Genomic DNA, 21,493 nt, shown 5'->3' on the forward strand with positions numbered 1-21,493 from the left:
CAGATAATCATAGACTCAGTCAAGGCTGAGAAAGACCTCCAAGACCATTGAATCCAGCCTTTGAGCAAACATAGCCTTGCCAACTAAGTGCCATGTGCCGATGTTTCTTGCACACTCCCGGGGACAGTGGCTCTACCACCTCCCTGGGCAGCCTGTTGCTAGGTCTGACCACCTTGTGATGGAGTGATAGGGGCTTTGGAAACAGGAAATGAGAGATGGGATTCAACAAGGGAATGAGAATTTATGAGGTAGCAACCTCAAGGACCAGCTCCCTTACATATCAGATCCTTCTGTGGGAATTGCTGAGCATGTGTAGGCTGCTCAGTAGCCCAAGAAACAAAAAGTATTTGTCAGTTTCCAAAGACTCGTGGAGATACTCAATTTCTTTCACGATTACAGTTCCTCCATCACTCCCTCATTTTGCTTTCTTGTGCCTCCTTTAGTTGAAATGTCTGATACTTACTAACTAAATCATTAACTGAATCAAGCATTTTAATAGGCTAAGTAATTATAACCCATGGCCATAATAAATGATATGGACAGGGGGAGTTTCAATTAAGAAATATTTTCCCACCCCTGTGTTGCATATGACCTTCAATGTATAGGACATATTTCTCACTCATTCTGCCACCCTGAGGGAACTGCTTCCCTTTATATATATATTAAAAAAAAATTGTTAATGGTGCACTTGTAATCACATGGCTGCATTTGAACTAATCTCATTCCAGACTTTCCCTGGAGGGTTTAATTATTCTGATTTGTGCAGAATTACACCCAGTTTTAATTCTGTGTTTCTGACTGCAGCTGCTGGTTCATTTGAGCATCCACTCTCCAAACTAAGTGCACAAAGAAGTGTGATGCAACAATCAAATGAACAGCTAAATGAACAACTGTAAGCTGAACATGTCAAACAACAGCTATATGTACCTTTCTACAGAATAGCAGATCATAATTCTGAGCTATCCCTTCAATGTGGGAAAAAAACCCACATGGCGTCAGTTACTTTCATTATGCAAATTAATTAAATATTTTCGTTTTCATCTCAGGTATTTAAAAAAATAAAAAAAAAATAAAAGAAGTTGCTTCCCTGATATCCTCCCATTAAAGGTCTGGGTCAACGATTGACATCTGCTACCTTTCTGTAAATCTAGAGATGATACTTGGACTTCAGCGGAGCAGTTCAGGATTTTTACCAACTTCAATGAGAGCTAATTTGGCCTTCTAAATATGTAATTGTTCTTAGCCAAAAAAAACCCCCAAACTATTAATCCCTCACAGCAGCAGTGATTGTGGCATTTTAACAGTAACAGCCAGCATGATGGAGTGTCTTCAGTGCTTACTGACAGATGGTCATTGTGTTACAAAACAGCCTCCAATAAATAATGATCATATCCACATAAGAGGTGGAAAATAGTTCTCTATTGTCAATCCTTTTTTCTACACACAATGAAGCAGAAATATTTCTTCAATTCCATTTTATTCTGATACTGAAAGTCAAAAACTTCAATTTGAATGAAAAGTGATAAGAATTTGAAAGCAGAAACGTTTCAAGTTGTTTTTATTTGTTTGCTTACCCATTTTTTTGCATCTAATAAACTTTCTGGTTAATGTTATTCAATCCTTATTTCATAGTATACGTTTCCCTTCAGGTGCCAGTGAAGCTTCTTATAAAAAATCACAAGTAAGCTCAAAGGGAAGATACTGTTTCATATTAGCAAGATGATGGGCCTTGAAACTTATTCCTCATAATGTGATGGGCATGAGTGCACAGTACTCTGTATGGCTGTGTGGGAAAGAGGTTTCATTCTAATCACAATGCTGCAGAACATAATGTGTACTAACAGTTAATGTCAATCACAGAGCTCTGAATTTACTACCAGTACTAATGATGTTACAGAGCCTATGACTCTTATACTGTAAAAGAATCTGAAGCATCAAGTGTGTTCCATACATACCTCAAACATATTACTGCATGTCTTGTTGCACACTAGGAGCGGCACAGTAGAAGTATGACTGTGTCTGACTGGGTAGGAGGTGAGTGTCAAATGAGGGGAGCAAGTTGTCTTGCATCAGATTGTTGATGAACAAAAGGAGTATTTTTCACAAGCACCAAGACTGACTTACTGAACAATGCAGACTTCAATTTTTGAGAATAAATTGTTGATCAGTAGTTACCCTGATTTGCACTGCAAAAAGTCTCAATGATCCAACCGAGCTGAAGGAGAATGATGAGGCACAACTAGAAAAAATATTGCACAGCTGTTTGTTTACATGTTAACTGTTCAGGAGTTCTAAAAGTAGCTAAACTGGTTTTTTGTCTTGAAAAGAGCAGGGTAAAGCTAAACATATGGAATGAACATATCTATGAAGCAAGAAGGATTTCTGTCAGCTCTCAGAACCAAGCTGTACTTCAACAGTAATTTTCAGCCAATCTACAATCTACAATCTACAGCAGAAACACTCATGACTTCCAAATCTTTATCTGTGCAGGATCTGATTGCTCACCTCTTGACATTTGCACTTGACTACATGTTTGACGTTTTAAACTGGATTATTTTACTGACTCTTACTTTGTAATCAAGGGAAAAAGTAAAACTTCCAAAACCACAAGCATCTTGCCTACAAAAGTTTTCAGGGCGCACATTGCATAGAGTTCATTACTATGGAGGTCAATGATCACATTGATCACATTCTATGTGTCTGAATGACCCCTTCCAAGGGCAAGTGCTCCTGGGTCATAACCCATGGGTTTTATATCCCTCTATGTGTTTACATGTGTTTAAATTAGGAATTGTCTGAACTAGGTTCTACAATTAGAAACAAGGAGCTGTGCTTTTATTAGAAGCCATAATGAGTTCTCAGAGCTAGCCACTTGACCCCAACAAGGTGTGGGAAAGATTTTCTATGGTGGTTCCCACTTGTTTCTGATAATGAAGTAGCCTCTCTAAGACCAACTAATCTCAGCAAAGGTCAGAGACATTCTCATATCTATTAAGTAACAATTTATAATTCAGAAGAACATTTATGAAAGCAGCAGCACGTCTTTTGTCTTCTATATATACGACAACATTCAATGTTTAAACTAAGTGAGAACTTTTGCAACAACTTGTTGGCTTTTAGAAATCCTGTGGGGAAGTGAGTTCATGGCTTCATCACCTGCTAGAGAGCTATCACAGCTCACCCATAGCTAGCAATCTCATTAATCTTGAAAGCTGAATGATTATAGAGATTTTCCTTATCATATTGGAAAGGTGGTTTCTTAGAATCACACAATGGTTTGTCTTAGAATCACACAATGGTTTGGTGTGGAAGATTATCAAATTCCAACCCCCCTGTCATGGGTAGGGACACCTTCCACTAGACAAGGGAGCACAAATACTCCACCCAACCTGGCCTTGAATACTTCCAGGGATGGGGCATCTGCAATATCTCTGGGAAAACTGTTCCAGTGTCTCAACAGCCCTCACAGTAGACATTTTCCTAATATCTGATTTAAACCTGCCCTCTATCAGTTTAAAGCCATTACCCCTTGTCCTGTCACTACAGTCTTTATAAATGTCCTTCAGCTCTCTTGTAACCCCCTTTAGGTACTGGAAGGTGCTATTAAGGTCACCCTTCTCCAGGCTGAACAACCCCAACTGTCTCAGCCCGTTCCCATAGGAGAGGAGCTCCAGCCATCTGACCATCTTCCTCTGGACTCACTCCAGCAGCTCCATGTCCTTCCTGTGCTGGGGACCCCGGAGCTGGATGCAGCACTGCAGGTGGAGACACAAGAGCAGAGTAGAGGTGGAGGAGCACTTCCATCAATCTGCTGTCCACACTGCTCTGGATGCAGCCCAGAACAGGGTTGGCTTTCTGGGCTTTGAGTGCACATTGTCATATTGAGTTTCTTGTCAACCAACATCCCCAAGTCCTTCTCCTCAGGGCTGCTCTCAATCTTATCTTCATGTGCTTTCATGTCATGGCTGCAACAAAGCAAAATGGATCTTGTAATAGCAGTATCTGAATAAAAAGATGACTTCTGGCTCTTAGGAGTTTCAAGATCTTTTTTCTTAGGTCTTTTCCAGCCTAAAGAATTCTATGATTCTAAGATTCTTTGTCATATTTTAAGTCATTGTTTGTAAGTTAAATGTATGAGAAAATGTATGAGAAAAACCAGCAACAAGGAGAGAGATAAAATCACTTGCTTCCTAATTTTCAACTGTCATGATCTTATGAAACTACTTTCCTGTCCAGTGGTACTTTTAATATGCTCTCAGATTGCACCCAAACAGAGCTAAATTTTGCTTTATCTTCCTACAGAACTCTCACCCACCAATTATTTCCATGTATGAAAAGCAGAGGGAGACACAGGAAGTATTATTTCTCCAAATAGTAGGATTTGGAGCCATCATGTACTGTACAGGGAAAGAAAAACATTTCTAACACGTGAAGACATATACTGGAGTAGAATTTGCAGAGCTTTTGTGAAGTTTGAATTGCGAGTCCCATAAGGGTTCCTATAAGGGCTTTATTTGTAGTAACAAATGAACCTTGACCTAAGGAGAACATGTTAAGTTTACAGACAACAAAGGACACACGTGCACACACATTCACGAAGTGTATCTCCATGCAATACCACACCTATGACAACACAATTTGTTTCATGCCAAGTGCTGTGTGCCATAGATAGCTGTCTCAGCACAGTGCTCACAAACTCCACCAGACTATACTCAGCTCCTAGATGTGGTCTTCCAAAACTGATTTTTTTCTCTCTCTAGAGAGCTTTGAGTCTTAAAGCCTTGTCATATCTCAGACTGTGGGCATGCTTTTCTTCACTGAGGGCTAAATGAGCATCTCTTACATTCCTACACTGGGAGAACATTTGGCAATTTTTCATTATGATTTTGAATTCTGGCCCAGCATTCTTATAAGCTTATTTGAGTTTGGTGCCATCCTTAGTTTTATACAAGTTCTTCTTCTATTCAAATAACAAATATTTGGAGTCTCAGATGACTCTTAGGAGATCTCATGTGGAATCTCTGCTTCCTGCCAGTTTGCCAATGATTACTTTCTTGGAACTTATTTTCAGCCATCTCTTTACTTTATTGTGAACCATGGTTGCTGTCTATGAGAGCAGCCTACACTCTAACTAATGAGATATGACTCAGGTAGGTGGACTTCATGTTTGGTCACAAATTAGGTGGACAACCAGGTTCAAAGCATATTACAACAGCATAAAGCCCAGCTGTCAGCCACACTGTAGCTTTCCTTCAGGGTTAACACTGAGGGAGATAGTATCTTTATTGATGAGCTGTAAAATCAATACATTTGTGCATAATACACAGCAAATTCTGTGTATGCAGCAAGATGAAGAGGAGTCAATGCTTCAGTTAATCTCTGGAGGACAGGGCTGATGTGTCAGTGGATGCTGGCAGCCTGAAGGAATGGGTTGGCAGAACATTAACATTGTTCAAAAACAAAATAAAATTTTGGATCCCCAGTGGAAAACCCCTATGTAACAGAACAGACTGGGGGCTGACTGGACAGGAAGTAGCTTTACCCCTGGGGGCAAGAAGTTTCAATAGCCTGCCTTGGCAGTAAAGGAATCCAACCTAATCACCCTCTCCAAGTCCCTGAAAGGAAGTTGTAGCGAGGTGTGGGCTGGTCTCTTCTCACGAGTAACAAGCTGTGTTAGGATGAGAGGACATGGCCTCAAGATGTGCCAGGGAGGTTTAGACTGGCGGTATTTAAAAGACTTGTAGATGTGACATTTAGGGACATGGTTTAGTGATGGACTTGGCAGTGTTTGGTTTACTGTCAGACTTGATGTCAGAGGTCTTTTCCAACCTAAACAAATCCACGATTCTCCTTTTCTCCCCTGAGTACAGTGTCTCTCATGATGAGAATTTGGAGTCAGATGGAGTCAGGAATTGGAAGCCCAGAACAACCAATATGGAAACCCAGTTTAGTCTTGCCTATCTCTCCAGAAACAAAGCACCTAAAAGGCAGGTCTTATGTAATTTCCTTATAGGAACTGAATCCTCACCAGATCTGGCCTTTTATTCCTCTACAGGGATTACATAAAATATTAGATAAATACATTCTTTTTTTTTTCTTTTTTTTCTCTTTTTTAAAATTGGAATATCTTTTTTGAATCTTTGGCAGGACTCTTGTACACACACAGAAATAACTAAATCATCTGTGGGCCACAAAAATCAGCTGGGGTCAAATCTTGAATTTAACTGAAGATCTTTGTAAAATCATGGACTTAAACTATACCCACATCCCCCAGCTACACATCAACCTCTCTATTGAAAAAATAAGCCTGCTACAGAGTGTTATATCTTGTCCAGAAAAGCAAGCACACTTACACAAGATATTTGATAAGAATCATCCATCATTGTGCCTTTGATCAACTAAATAAAATGTCTTTCCCACCTCAGAGAAGCTGAGGTCTGGGTGTTTGTCTCCCCCAGGAGACAAAAGATGCACTCTTTCCTAGCTGCATGATGTCTGACTTTGGTAACTACTCATGCCTGGTGAGAACTCAGGGATTACACAGGACAGGATCTTAAGGCACAAAGAAGTCTTTAAACTTTGAGAGCTACTTTTGGGCCATTGTCTTGATCTTAGATGATATAGCATCTACCATGTTACTTATTATAATTCTAAAGCTCAAGGAGCCCCAGTGTCAGCATGAACATAGAAGATATGTTTCAAATGCACTAATTTCCATATCGTCTTTTTTTTTACTTTTTCCCTCTTCTAACTGCTAAATTCATATTACAGACACGGCAGCTATGTTAGTAAAAGCTAGAAGTGAAGAAATACTTTCAGTAATCATGTTACTGAAGTATAAATTTAGATGACTAGAGAAGTAATTTCTATTAAAGATTTTTTTAACTGCATTGACTGATTGTGACTAGATTCATTAGGCAAGGATTTAGACCAAATCTGTATTCAGGCTACTGATCAGAACCATGAGGAAGGTCATGTTATCTGGAGAATCCCAAAGCATTTACCCAAACTTACCCATCCACCGAAGAATGTTTTCCTATCTTAGTCCTGCCAAATTAGGGAGCTCCTTGCCTATGTGATTTGTAAGACTCCTCTTTTAGGGAGGGTCTTCACTAAAATCCGATAGATATGGTTTTAATTCAAACAAATCATATCGAGTTGCCTTCCCAAAAGGATACATAGTCCCCTAGTTTTCTGATCACCAAATTGTACTATGTTGTAAGACAGAGGAGCTACATCTGCATAAAAAATTAATTTAATAGCTCTGGCTATTTCGTTGCCAGAACTTTCTAGCCTAGTGGTATGGTCACACTTGGACAGTGAGAAAGTTGCATTCCAATACTCATTTTTGGAAACATGTAAGTAATTTATATTAAGCTGTAGTTAGAAAGAGTCTGCCACACATTTCTCCCCTTTCTCTGAGAGTATATGACAGACACAGCACTTTTCTTTTTGTATTCTAATGAGTATCAGGAGACAGGTGACTACATATCCAGGTAGACTGAGAAAGTACTAGACCCAAATAAAACACAGTGAGGGCACAAGCATTAGCTAATAACTATCACATGAACATTGCTATGACAGCAATATACCCATGCTTGTCAAATTTTCACTGTTGATACTTCAAAAGACATCAGCAATTCTCCTGCATTTCACAACAAATATCCATTAGTGTATTTTTTTTTCAGAGAAGAGTGGATTTATGGAAATGTTTGTGAAGAGTTGAAATTATGTGTAAATTCAGATTGCATCCAAGACATAATTTCATCTAGAAAAGGTGAAGAACATGTTGAAATACTGAAATATTCTATTTCAGTATTTTAAAGAATTTTTTTTTCAAAATAGAATCATAAAGGTTATGCTGTAATTTCATTTAACATTTTCTTTTTTATCATAAAAGTCTGCTTAAAAATTAGGCTAAGTTGACAGGAAAGGAAATAGGAAAGTGCTAAGTGGGAACTTAATTCACATATATGAGAACTGAACCAAGCTAATTAAGGTTGAAATAAATACATATAATTAATTCAAGAGGAGGTTGTTTTGTTTAGTGTAATAAATCAAAAGTCCTCAAAAAGTCAAATCATGACTTGACTGAACTTTTGCCTATGACACTTCACAGCAAAAGGCATGATTTGACCAGATCCAGCATACATTCATGGGTTGGTGACAAGGCCAAACCACAGTGAGGAGAACAGACAGTCTTTGCTAATGATCTAATTCTCACAGCCACAGGATAAGCCAGCACTGGGATTTATTTATTTCTTCTTAAAAGGCAAGTCCTGAGTATACAGAGAACAGCAGAACTGGAAGAAAAGCATTTTCTTCTATTTTGTTCAGCTATTGTCAAATAGTTATGCTCAGGTGGTGTTTTCTTTCTAAAAATTATATATTTAAAACACAAAGCCATGTAATGTTTAACACCATTCTGTAAAACTGATTTGTACAGAGTTTAGTTACATTTATTATTTAACAAGTGAATGGCAAAACTTACTTAAAGTTCCTCCGAGCATTTCAGATATTAGCAGGCTTTATAGAGATAAGAATAACAGGATTACTAGGGATGCTAATACTATACAGCAGAATTAAAAGCTACAACTAGTATGGCTATTACTATCACTTCAGAACTATGCTACAATCTATTATGCTTTCTTAGCAAGTTAATGAAATTCTTTGTCCCACACACAAAGGATCTGCAGTATAATAAAGTTATTAATGAAAGTAATTAAACCTGTTAGAATAAAAAAAGGATCACTGGCAAAAAATAAAAAGGTGAATGCAATTCACTTACTCAACAATCATACTATTGTTTTGTAAACAATGCAAATTTTTAAAAAGCTTATCACTTCATGCTGTACACAGATCTTTTGAAAAATATCGGTGCATGTATTTCTTTGAACATCTAAATCAGTTTTTAAAAACAAAGTTTTGCTTAAAAACTGTAACAGGAATGTAACTACAGCAACTAAAAACCACCAGGTGCTATTTCAGGAGTAACAAGTAAAGTATACAAGCTTTAAAAAATTTCTCCTGCCAATAGATGTTGTTTTTCTTTTATTGTGGTTTAATATGGTTTCATAATTTCCTTGGCTTTAAGACCAATGTCTTTTTAATGTGTAAAATGTGTCTGATTCCGCTTACCTTATGCTGAAGGACAGACTGATTTGTTAGGCATTTCGGTTTTTTCACATATTAAAAATTAAGCAATAAGGCACAATGTGGAGGAGTGATTATCTGATGATAATCCCAGCATCCTGAAATTGCTTTATTGCAAATATAAATATATTTTAGATTTTTCACTGGATATTAAAGGCATCAGCATGCCCATAGAGTTTAATCTTCCCCTTCAGAATATTAAATTCATAAGGCTTTTAAAATTTCTAAGCTATTTTGTCATGCGCAAGACAGGACTTCATATACTCAAGAAATACTGTAATTGGCTGGTGCATACTCCACTGGGGAGATTAATTTACAAGCACTGTACAGTTCTTCTAAAACTACTTCTCAACCTTTCAAAATGTCAATAGTATATTTTCCCAGCCCAGTAAACACATTTTGATACACAATATAAACTTTAATGGTAGTTTTAAGACACCTCTGGGGGTATGGTTATTTAAGCAATAAGACACAGTGGGGTGTGAATTATGGTATAATAATTCCCTACCAACTGCATTGTTAGGCTCAAGGCCAAAGGCCAAGAGACCAATGAACACACTAGGTGTGAATTATGACTTCATAAGTCACACTCTAGAGTGTCTTACTGACATTAGAGAAATATTTAAAACATGTTTTTGAGCAAGTACTTTATTCCTATAGTACTGCACTTTAATGGAATATCATGAAAAATCTTTCCAAGTAAGAAGTTAGCCATTATGTAACCTGGAATTAAAAAAAAAATTGAAACAAACCAGAAACAAAAAAAGTCTTCTAACTTTGTCATATTGCACTGTGGTGACATGCTTTAAAGAACAGCCCCAGAAAACATATGTCTAACCCAAGTTTGCAAAAAATAGCATGAAGGCCTTCTGCACAGGGGATCATAATCTGCTTTGCTCATTGTCTGTAGAATCAGACTGCCAGAATCAGGGATGCACAGCTTCTCCCATGTAACTCCTCTGCTGAAACTGCTAGAAAATCTACACAGCTTTTTTTCCATGCTTGTCCATACTGCTGTAATAGGGCACAATGTGGACTTTGAACAAGTAGCAAAAAAATTCTTTAAGACCTCATTTGAACTCCTGCAGCTGAGTTCCTGAGGCTGCTCACAGTTCTAACACAACTTTTAGTAAAGACTGCAAGTAGGATAATGTATATTTATACTGTTTCCCATTTTAAACTCCATTTGACAAATGCTTTTTCTCCCCTCTGGGTACTCCCGCATTCCAAGTGCAGCAATGACAACAGTGTCATCTGGAGATACACAAGCTCACCTTACAAATAGCTGAGAGACTGGAAGCAAGCTCACTGCAGCAGCAGGGATTTTGGCATGATCTAAACTGGCTTCTCAGTCAGTTTTTACAGCTTGTCTTAAACTTCCAGGCTGCTGTGTATTGATTGCTACCAGTGCCTGAGCCAGCTAGAGAGCATTAGGGTTAGCAATATGATAGAGTTTATGGAAGGGCTGCTTGCCAGGCCCATTTGGGGAGTGATAAGCCTCAGGGCATGTCTGCACGTCTCAGTGCGCCGAGGTGCTCAGCACTGCTAGGCTGGCTGGGTACAGGTTCTTGTGGCTATGGATAGGGATGCTGTGCCATGTAGGGATAACAACGTTCATCCTGGAGGCAAAATAGCTGCAAGGTCAGGTTAATTAGCTCTTCTGCATCCAGTTCTGGAGCTGTTGCATTTTGCACTCACAGTGGGATCTCTGTGTGTCCTTGGTTGTCTGAGCAAAAAATCAGAAACCTCAGTTCTTCCAGGCACAGCCTCATTCTGACAAAATTGTGTAGCAGGTGAGGGTTGTTTTCTGCATAACCTCACTAACAGGGGTTACCTGCCCCTCCTGGATAAAGTCATTGTCTGTGGCCATTTACATCAGTCAAAGGTAAGGTTTGGAGTCCAGAGTTCCTCATTCTCCATGAAATAGAAATGGATAATCTTACACAGTGGACTTCTGTGAAGCTAATAATGGTAACAAGGTATAATTCTGAGCTAACTTGGTGTCTCCCCTTCCTTGTCCACTCAAAATGTCTGTTTTAATCTCCAGCAAGAGAAGGCTTAATTCTGCCTACAGCTTGTTTGTACTCATGGAAACAATTTGCGTTTTGCTGCTTCCCTGTATAAACAATCAAACAAGCATGTGGTTGCTTTTTGCTATTCAGCCTGATTGAAATTTCTGTCAAACATGATGGAAAAACCTACACCTCTAAGGATTGTTTCCTTTCCCAACAACTTCCAACCAAGAGTGAGCATACCATTTTATACCTAGCTTATATTTGAAAAATATTTGTTTTATATCCACTTGCAAAACTGGTAACACTTTTCGTGCATCTCAATAGGAATGGGACAAACAACCAAGAAAAGTGTTCCACACTGGCTCTACATACTCCAGGAACTTAAAATAAGTAGCCCAGAAAAGTACTTTTAAATATATAAAAATTACACCTTTTAGTGGCAAAGCAGTATTTCAAAGACTGCTGAGCAATAACTAACAAGTTCCCAGCACCATGTTTTTCATAAATTAACATTACTGCTCAGAACTCATCTACACTAACTAGAATGTTGCAATTTCTGAAACCATTTCATTACATGAAATTTGAGGTATAAATGCATCACTGTGCTACCATAATAAGGACATAATGCTTTGATATACCCATCTCTGCAAAGCTTTCTGGCCTGTAAAGTAAATCATAGACCTATTTTCATTCCTCATTACCATTATGTATCTTTCCACTGACACCTGACCTTATGCATAATCAGTTATGAATTTCAAACCACACTTATAATCTAAATGAATGCCTCATTATTTTACATAACCCAGAAGGAAATAAGATTTGAGATGTAATTTCAAATTCACAGTTCACACATTCAGAAATGCAGGTCCATCAAAAAGAAGTAATGGTCTCTAATTCATGACTGTGAACAGCACCAAATCACTCCTGCACATAGGAGTTTGCAAGAATTTCAGGATTGAATTTTAGAAAGGATATTGCCAGTTCTGAAAAAAAAATAACACAGTGTTGAAACTGTTTGGTATGTTGTCAAAGATAATCTATAAAAGAAAAATGCAAGTACTGAATTTATTACCTGTATTTTGAAGAAAGAACGACAGCACCAATTGCATGAAGTTATAAAACACCAGAAATAAACATGTAATAATAATCTCCATGGAACACAGACATCTACAAAGAAATATATATATATATATATATATGTATACATGTAAGATAATAAACCCATTCATTAGGGAACAAGAAACATATTTTTGTACTGTATAAAACAGCTGTACAGTGTGCACACAGACTTTTCTGATCTCTCCAAAATGTCTGTCAGTCACTTCTCCCCATCATCATTTGCTTAACATATTTTCTTCATTGTCCATGGGAGAACTTAAAGTGACTGTTTTGTACTTTTAAAGAAAGTACTTATAGTGCAGTTTGTGTCCATACATATATACACATGCATACATATATATATTTGCTGGTGCACACATATAGGTATACATGTGTATATATGAAAAGAACAAACACACACATGTACACACACACACGACAGAACTACACAACAACTCCATCCTGTGCTATTGAATTAGTGCTTGTAAAAAATCCCTGCACGTTTTGTGAAGGGAAGGAAACTTGCTGATTGTGCAGATTGAAGTCATTAGATGGTTCCATTCCTAACAGTCTGCAAACACACATCTGAATCATATGGTGGTATCCCAAATGCCTGAAGAGAGTCTGTTGCAGGAGGTATCTTCTACCTTCTTCAGCAGCGTCGGCTTCTTACAAGGGGGTGGAGGTGGGGCTGAGATTCTTTGCTCAGTATTGTGCAATATTTGCTGCCAGTCTTCTCTCTCTTCACACAGCTTTCTCCTCCAGTCTAGAAGCTCTTGTAGAGCCACACTCTCATTTTCGGAAAGTCTAAGCTGATGAATGACCTGTGAGAAGAAAATAATAATAACAGTAACAATAGCAATAAAGGTGGATAAAGAAAACAGGTCAAGTAAACCTGTGAATAACTTGAAGCAAACTTGTCCTCCAAAAAGTTTTTAAACTCTTTACAGTGAAAATAAAGAACATGAGTGATTTAGAATTGCCTTATTGCAATCTCATGGCTGAAAGTCACAGAGTCTGAAGTCACAATGTCCGAAGTTGTATGAAGCGACTGCCAAAAATGAAACAAACAGAAAAAACTCCCCTGTGTCATCAAAGAGTACAGGAACACAATTCTCTAAAACACACAAAGCAGACTGCCTTCAGCTGCTGCAGGAGTAGCAAGGTTTTTCCTCTAAATGTAAATACCCAAATAGCCAAAACCAAGAAACCAAACCTTTGTTGCATATTAGAATCAGTGGAGTTACTTGGCAGAGACAGGTGTTACCCTAAGCACCAGGGGCCAGTCCCTGTCTTCCTCCAGAGTATACATGAACAACTTTAACTGTAGTTTCAGTTGGCCCGAATCTACTTATAAATTCATTCTGAGGTAGACACAGTTCTGTACTAGATTCGTAATCCACTTAGAAAGAACTGTTCCCTTCCATTTACTCTTCTATTGTAGTGATTTTTTTTTTCAAGTCAGTTTGAAGCCCTCATAGCAGCACAAGTCCATGAAGCAATGAAGTCCATCTCACCATCCTTTAAGACTTGACATCTATGCAGTACAGCAGCCCCTAGAGCAAGGACTGAGATCTATTGTCTTGGGAGCATTCTGCAGCAGGAGAGGCTTAACTAGAAAATATGAAACCAGTCCATCATAACATCTAATAGTCCACAACCCTTATCCTGTTATCTTCTTTTTTAAGAACCCCACAGGAGCATCTGTAAGAGGCACCTATGGCATAATGCCCACATTTCACCTCACACAATGGCCTGACACTAAGGCTGCATTTCTACTTGTCATAATGAGGGATGGCTGCATGTTAGATATGAAAAAGGAAATTATGTGCAGTGCTCACGAGACACCCCACACATGATTAGTTCCAGCTGCAAGGAAAGATGAGACATGAAGGGTATTTTTGTTACCGATAGGCAATGGGGTTCCTGGGGCAGAAGAACTACCTGTGGGCTCTTCCTGTGGCTCCTGCTCTTCCCTCATGGAATAGCAAGTGCCTGGGTACAGAGGCTAACCAGGCTTTACACTGCTATTTAAAATGTGTCCTGTGCAAGTCAGACCCTTCACATGCACATGGTGTCAGAGAAGGAATGAGCCCTTACAGGGATGTGCCTGAATATGTACAGGGAATTTGCTTAATTTCTGGCTGGTTGATACTTCAAAGAGAAATGCATTAACATATAATATGTCTTAATAACAGGTATAACAAAACCCAGTTTAAAGTTCTGATTTTTTTTTAAAAGAAGAAAAAATGAAAATGTTTGAAAGACTTAATTAAAGTATCTCTCAATTGCATATCACTATAAAATGAAAAACCTCTTTGCTTTTATATTTACACGAAATGCAACAGGGCATCTCAACAACTCAGATAAAAATTAAATGTTTCACATATATTGCTGGAGGAACATCAGAGACAAAACATACTACCTTTTTTTCAGTGGTTTATAGATTGGATGACAAAAGTTTGCACTTGGAAACAATGCATCAAGAAATAAATAACCAAACACATGCCTAAACACTGGAGGATAAATATAGTTATAAAAAAATAGACATTTTGAAACTGTGCAATTGGATGTGCTCTGGGGACAAACGTTTGATAGCATGACTAATGAAGTCTGGAAGAATTTTCAGATTGAGAGATGGACAGAGTACTGGAAAAGAGACAGTGCTAATGCCATTTCAGGGAACATAAAGGCACATTGGTGCAGGTGAGAAGTAATTGCATTTTGCCTGGGCATGGAATTCACAAATGCATCCTGTTTGTAGCTTATAGGCATTGAAGAAGCTTTATTATACTGGCTCTGCTTATGCAAGCTGTAATTAATATTAGGTTATCAGTTAGAGCTCATTTTCCAGTGGATAGCAGAAAAAAGTTGGTCGAGTTCATATATAAGGGTACATATTTTATCTAATTTTCTACAACAAGGATGGAAAAATATCTCAAACATTTATTTACTGTGAAACTGATCTGGTAAATAAACTGGAAAACAGCCTGGATGAAGGACATGAGATGAAACTGCAGTCAAAATGAAATGGGGGAAAATGCATAAGAAGTGGCACAGCTCTAAATGAACCAATTAATTTAATTAGATCTATTTGAATAACATGATATCTTTTCTCTTTTCCATTTATGATTACACCTGTGACGAGCTAAATATCTATTATACATATTCATTATAGGAAAGGTTGGCTGAATAATTTTACATGAAGCACAGTGTAAAACGGTAAGCTATGTTTCTTCATTATTATCCTGAGCAGGTATTTTGTGAAGGATGAATGATGTGTGCAGGAATTAATAACTTTAAGACTACGGATCTTTTTAATGGACACTAAACAAACTTCCACCCCCTGTATCAGCAACAACAACTGTAGACCAGGATTTTTGTACTCAAAAACAATGGTCCATCAGACATGGTAAACACAGCATTTGGGTTAGACCCACAAAACATACAGTATTTGAATACTTGGCATTTAACAGCTCTGCCATTGGGTGGAAACACCATCCCTATGTTTAGTATCCAGAGTTCTTTATGAGCAAAGGACAAAAGCTGAAATGTCAAAGTCACACATAAAAGAAGAACTTTTTTTGTGGAGTTACCACAGCTATTAACTGGCAACTGCAGTGGATTGAAGGATTTAAATCAGATCCATATTTTCCACTGCAAAATATGGCAAGACGGACAAAATAAATTTGTAATGAGCAGCCCAGGGAGGAGCTTTCAGGATTCATTCCTTCCACTTCACAGCCCAAACTCTCAGGCTGTAAAATCAGATTCTCTCTTACTGGCACCAGGGATTTTGGTTGGTGACAGAACACCAGTGACTCAGTTCCATCCCAAGATACATGGTTTTGTCATTCTCTAGAAGTTAGAGCATATTGGAAAATTAGAAGATATGGATTCAGCTTCTCTGTGTCAGTCCTAGCTGAGATGAAAATTATTTTCCTCTTTGCATTGGGAACTAGAAAAGAGCTGATAACACTGCAGTGTTTTGGCTGCTGCTGAGCAGTGCTGGCACAGCCTCAGAGCTGTCTCCAACATTCCCACCTGACCAGTAGTCTGGGGCAACGTTATGGGAGGGGACACAAGTAGGCCAGCCAACCCAAAATGACCAAAGGGATATTCCGTACTGTATGAGATCTGCACATCTGAAAGAAAAAGGATGGGGAAAGGGGGACATTAATTGTTTACAAAATTTGCCTTCCAGAACAACCTCCGCATATGCTGAAGCCCTGCTTCTCAGGAGGTGGCCAGACATTGCTACCTGATCAGAAGTAGAGAATAAAAATTTTTTGTTTTCTTTTCTTTCTTTTTCCTTTGCTGCTTGCTTGCACATGCACAACCTTCACTTTTGCTTTAGTAAACAGACTGTATCTTGACCCATGAATTTTTTCCATCTTGTTTTTTCCCCCTGTCCTGTTGCAGGGGGGAATGATAGAGCAGCTTGGTGGGTACTTGGTATTCAGCCAGGGTCAACTCACCACAGTTATTTCAGGTTAAGGAAATAACTTATAACTTAGCAAGTTCTCACATGCTGAGAGGACACTGCAACTACAAGGGGTGGCAGAAGGACTCTGGCTCCTGTGCTATGTGCAGTCAGATTAATGTGCCAAAGTAAATCCTTCGGAGAGAGTCCCTTGTGGTTCTAATGCACAAAAAACCACTGGAGACAGAGCACTTTGGTTGTATGCTGGCAGTCATGAAAGTCTCAGAGCACAATTCTGCCTATACACATTTGAGTATTGCATAGTCATTGGAGAATGAGGCTCTGAACTGCCCTTTGGATTTAGGCTTGCACATTCTGCCTAGATTTCACTTTACAGCCTAAAGAAGACATACTGGATTTCAACTTTGTCTTGGAATCAAGATGAGTTGCTATAAGGTAAATCAATAAATTATTTTAATTACAGTCTATTTCATATGCAAGTTAAAAATTCAGCAAGTTTTTAATTATAGAAAGTAAAAGGTTTAATATTTTAAATAATTTGCGACAAAAAAGTATGCCAGATAAAGTGATTAACTGGCACATTTAAAATTAATTTTGAGTTATTTAGAGATTTAGCTCTAGAATTTCAAGAAGTTCATTCTGCATTAAAAGATCAAACACTACAACTTTGCAGAGGATGTTTTGTAGCATTCAGCTTACATTCTCTGTGTCAAATGCAACAGAGTGTTAATCATCAGCCTATGACTAAAGGGCTCATTACACAGTCTGACAAACAGAGATTTATTATTGGTAGATTCTTTTCAGTATTTCATCTCAATTTGCTCCCTCACTGATGAAATGTAGGGTTTACCTTTTAAAAAATATGTGTATACTACTCCAGTAATTTTTCATTTGTGAGTGCATTGTTTTTACTAATATTCACCAGAAATGAAGTATTTAATTACATATGAAAATTACATATTATTTAAAACACATAAATAACTTTCTTTGCAAAAAGTTAGCACTTCATGTTTTATTACTAAACTACCAGAACTACCAACTAAACCCAGCTGCTTCTTTAAGTTCTAGTAAGGTTCCTGTTTATAGACATGTAAGCACAACAGAAAATCACAGAGCAATGTAAAGATATGCAAAGCATATAAACCTGTGTTCCTGAGACATTTGCATTTTGTGGCTGGTTCATAATTTTTACTTGGAGAAATAATGTCAGTTGTTTTCTTCAATAGATTTATCAATGTTGGTGCTTTAAAGTAACTGTCAGTAAATGCTCACAATTAATTATTACAACATTAATTTTTATCTTCCCTTAGTGAAACTGAGGTCCCTTCATGGAATACATGGGAAGACTGAGTTCAGGAGAGCAATGATTTTACCTTTCTAAACTTTGATCAGGATCTAAAGTGAATTATGTGATAAATGTATATTGTTGATGATAAAATGATCATAAATAGTTTAGAAATGAAAGTGCCATGACAAAGCCCTTGTTTACAATCTCTTTCATTTTGTAGGCTGCCTAAATATGAAAACCAAACAAATTTCAGCTATTAGGTGACTCACAGTTAACCTTATTACAGCCCTAAAAAGCAGTTCATGGACCCCACTGCATCTTCTGTGGATCCCCAGTTTTAAAGACAATACTGATAAGGACTTCTTGCTTCAAAATTAGGCAGAATTTCATTCAGTAATTCAGAAAATAATTCTAAATGCATGCAATTATTAGCAAGAGCGAATAATTTTTGATTCAACTTGTATGCAACTTTCACAAAAATGTTTCTAACTCCTTTTAATGGCTTTATTTAATTTTTTTTTAATCTGACAAGCCACTACACTGACTCTTTCCAAACATACATGTCACAACTTTATTTCCAAACTACAGAACAGGCACACTGCAACTTCTCCAAAAGTCCTAACCCTTCAGGTACCAACAGATATGTTTCGGGTTTTCTTTTATGTTAAAAAAAGAGCAGAAAAAACAGGAAAGGATTGCTTTTCCACCAACTACTGAATCACGAAAAACTAAAAATTTGATAGACTACTTGTTATTTACCAATAAAATATTCATTTAAATATATAAGGGGAAGCACACAGTAAGCCAAGGATGTGTTAAGAAGCTCAACATAAGGTAAGTACTCAACATAAATCAAATCAATATGTAAATTTGTGTTTGATTGGAAATCCTACATTGATCATGATTGACCCAAGCACGGAGCAGAGAGCAGCTATGATAAATGAGCTTACATGCTTCAATATTCCAATTAAAATCCTCAAATAGAAACATAACACTGGGGTCAAACTAATTCATGTGATTGTCATGTGAATGCTGGGACGGGCATTTTTTTTGCCATAGTAGACCCACTGAATGTAAGAACTTGATATGTGATATACAAAAATAAAGTGATTTTAGTTATTTGTTCTTTTCAACTGCTGATGATTTTTCTTTGTGTTGGATCAAATTTACATAATGTCCAAAAAAATAAAGCTTTGAATGGATGCCAAATGGGTTCATTGGAAAGGAGAAAATGGCAAAGAAGATGGGTACTCTGCTTGGTGCAAATCTAGAATTTCTCTGGAGGAAGTATGCCAGCAAAACATGAGTGAGATCCGTAACTGAAAATACTGAAATACACTGGAAATAGACTGAAAATACATTTGCTTTTCTCTAAACAGGAAAATACTTTTTTCTCTCTCAGTTAAAATTTCTAGTTTAGTCAAAAGAATAGACTTCTTTTAGAAGAAATGTTGCTATATAGATGATATTCCAAAGGAGGTAATTATTGGGCCGACCTATAAAAATTTGGGATAATATTAAAAGTAAATTTTACTTTAGTGAAGTAGTTATATCAATATTATTAAAATATATCAATAGTTACATCACAGTATTTCCAATTAATAATGTTAGCCATCTTCCATACAGAGTGGAACTATCTCAGCAATCAAAGACAATATATCTTTGTGAAAAAAAAAATCAGCACACAAATCTTGAGTACAACTGTAAATTGCAATCTGGGAGAAAATATTAGTACAAGGTAGGCAATGTTCAATAATATACGACAGTACACATCAGGCACACTGACTTCCATAGCTGGGAGTAGAGTTGGGCAAGTGTATGCATTCAAAACAGGAGTGTACTTACTTTATTTGGATCTTGTGGCTTTAAATGTTGTTTTTTTTTTTTTTTTTTGGCTGAGTGTTTTTCAACTCTAGATTTCTGATGTCACCAAAAAGGTAACACATTCCCAGAGTGACTAAAACATCAACCATCAATAAATATTGATTTTTTTTTCTCTAAGGTAATATTTATCTCCAGATAAACAAATTATGCAATTCTCTGTAAAACCTTCAAGACATCCTCTTAATTTGCCTCTGATGCTTGAGAAAAAGAATATGTTCAGATAGAAACTGTCTTTCTCAAGATGAGTTCTGAAAACAAATAATTTATCACAGAGGTTTTTGGAACAACTCACCTAACAATGCTAATACTGCTTTGCACCTAATCTAACAAAAAATACCTGACAAACCAAGTCATGTGGCTACTTAATTGATCTCTGCCTTTTTATGACATTAATGGAGATATTTTATTTGACTATATACAGACTATGTTTGCCACAATGCTTTCAAACTAATTACAAAAACAATCAACTTATATTTGCTGTAGTTGGGTATCATCCTTTGTTGCATAAAAACACTGCACTTATGGTCAAATAATGTTAGAAGAAAACATCTTCTCATTTATGGTCAGTTAGCAATCTAAATCTCTGCTGTCTGCATGCAGCGGTGTGTGACAGCAAGAGAATGAAGGGCAGAGGAACCACTTCATTCCCTCTCACACCCGACACTCCTAAGTGCAAAGTGCAGTAACTCTCCACAGTGGGGTGGTGGACCACACTGTCCTTGAGCTCAGATTGGAAGCAGCCTTTTAGGGTGAGCCCCTGGCAGCCAAGAGGGATAATTATACCCTTTAGCCAAACACCAGAGCATAGAGAGGGCATGAGGATACTGAGGAGATTTTGTTTCCTTCTCTTCGACAATCTCATTTATCAGGGGCAAATGCAGTGAGGATGAAGCCCTGGAGACAGAGAAGGGGCCTGGAGTGTGCGGGGAACTGGCTGTGACATCCACTGGTTCACAGAGGAGGGAGGATCTGCGCTCTCACCTGTGGAGGCCACAGCAGTCAGATCTGGGATATACCTGCTTAGCAGAGGGGCATCAGCCCTCTGAGAGCCCTTCAACAGAAACACAAGATAGTGTATTTACTGATGAATTTACACTACGCATTGCCTCATAGCATTTAATCTATAAGGCACATACTTTTGACTGTAAGTCTTCTAAAAATAAAGCCACAGTGTGTTATAGGACCTGATTTTCATTGCTGAGTGCGGCATTACAAAGAATATTCTTTGTGCTATGAACAAAGCAATGAACAAAACACAAAGCAGGGGGATATACTGATTCAGATCAATTATAAGTATATTCTATGTCTTCTCTTGGATGTTACGTGTTTACAAAGGTGTTAGTGGGTTTTTTTATTACACCAGACCTGTTTGATTATCACTTTCTGCTTCGAAGATGATCAAAGATTACTTCCAGCTAATGGGCAAACATGATGGACAATAACAATGAAAGTCAGAGCCCAGTGTTTAGAGCTGTGACAAAAGGTGGGGGATAGCAACACATTGCAACACATTCTTGACTATTCATTTTTTAAAACTTTTGAGCAGCCAACAAAAGAAGTGATTGGCAACAAATATTAAATCAAGTAGGAACAAAGAAGACCCTTGAAACC

The 21,493-nt window shown here is 37.6% G+C and overlaps 1 protein-coding gene across 7 annotated transcripts in view; it reads right to left on the minus strand.

The window, feature by feature from the left end:
* Window positions 1-3,442: 3,442 nt before the first annotated feature.
* Window positions 3,443-21,493, minus strand: part of MYO16 (myosin XVI) — a 363,630-nt gene continuing 345,579 nt past the window's right edge. For 6 of the 7 annotated variants that reach the window (XM_038163644.1, XM_038163898.1, XM_038163986.1 and 3 more), the window contains one exon: window positions 7,960-13,090. In XM_038163644.1, the coding sequence (XP_038019572.1) occupies window positions 12,857-13,090 (234 nt within the window). In that variant the 3' untranslated portion in view covers window positions 7,960-12,856. Of the gene's footprint in view, window positions 3,966-7,959; window positions 13,091-21,493 lie in introns of those variants that run through there. The other variant, XM_038163728.1, reaches the window with a different exon arrangement.

Source organism: Motacilla alba, chromosome 1, assembly GCF_015832195.1.
Source record: "Motacilla alba alba isolate MOTALB_02 chromosome 1, Motacilla_alba_V1.0_pri, whole genome shotgun sequence".
Classification (NCBI taxonomy): Eukaryota; Metazoa; Chordata; class Aves; order Passeriformes; family Motacillidae; genus Motacilla; species Motacilla alba.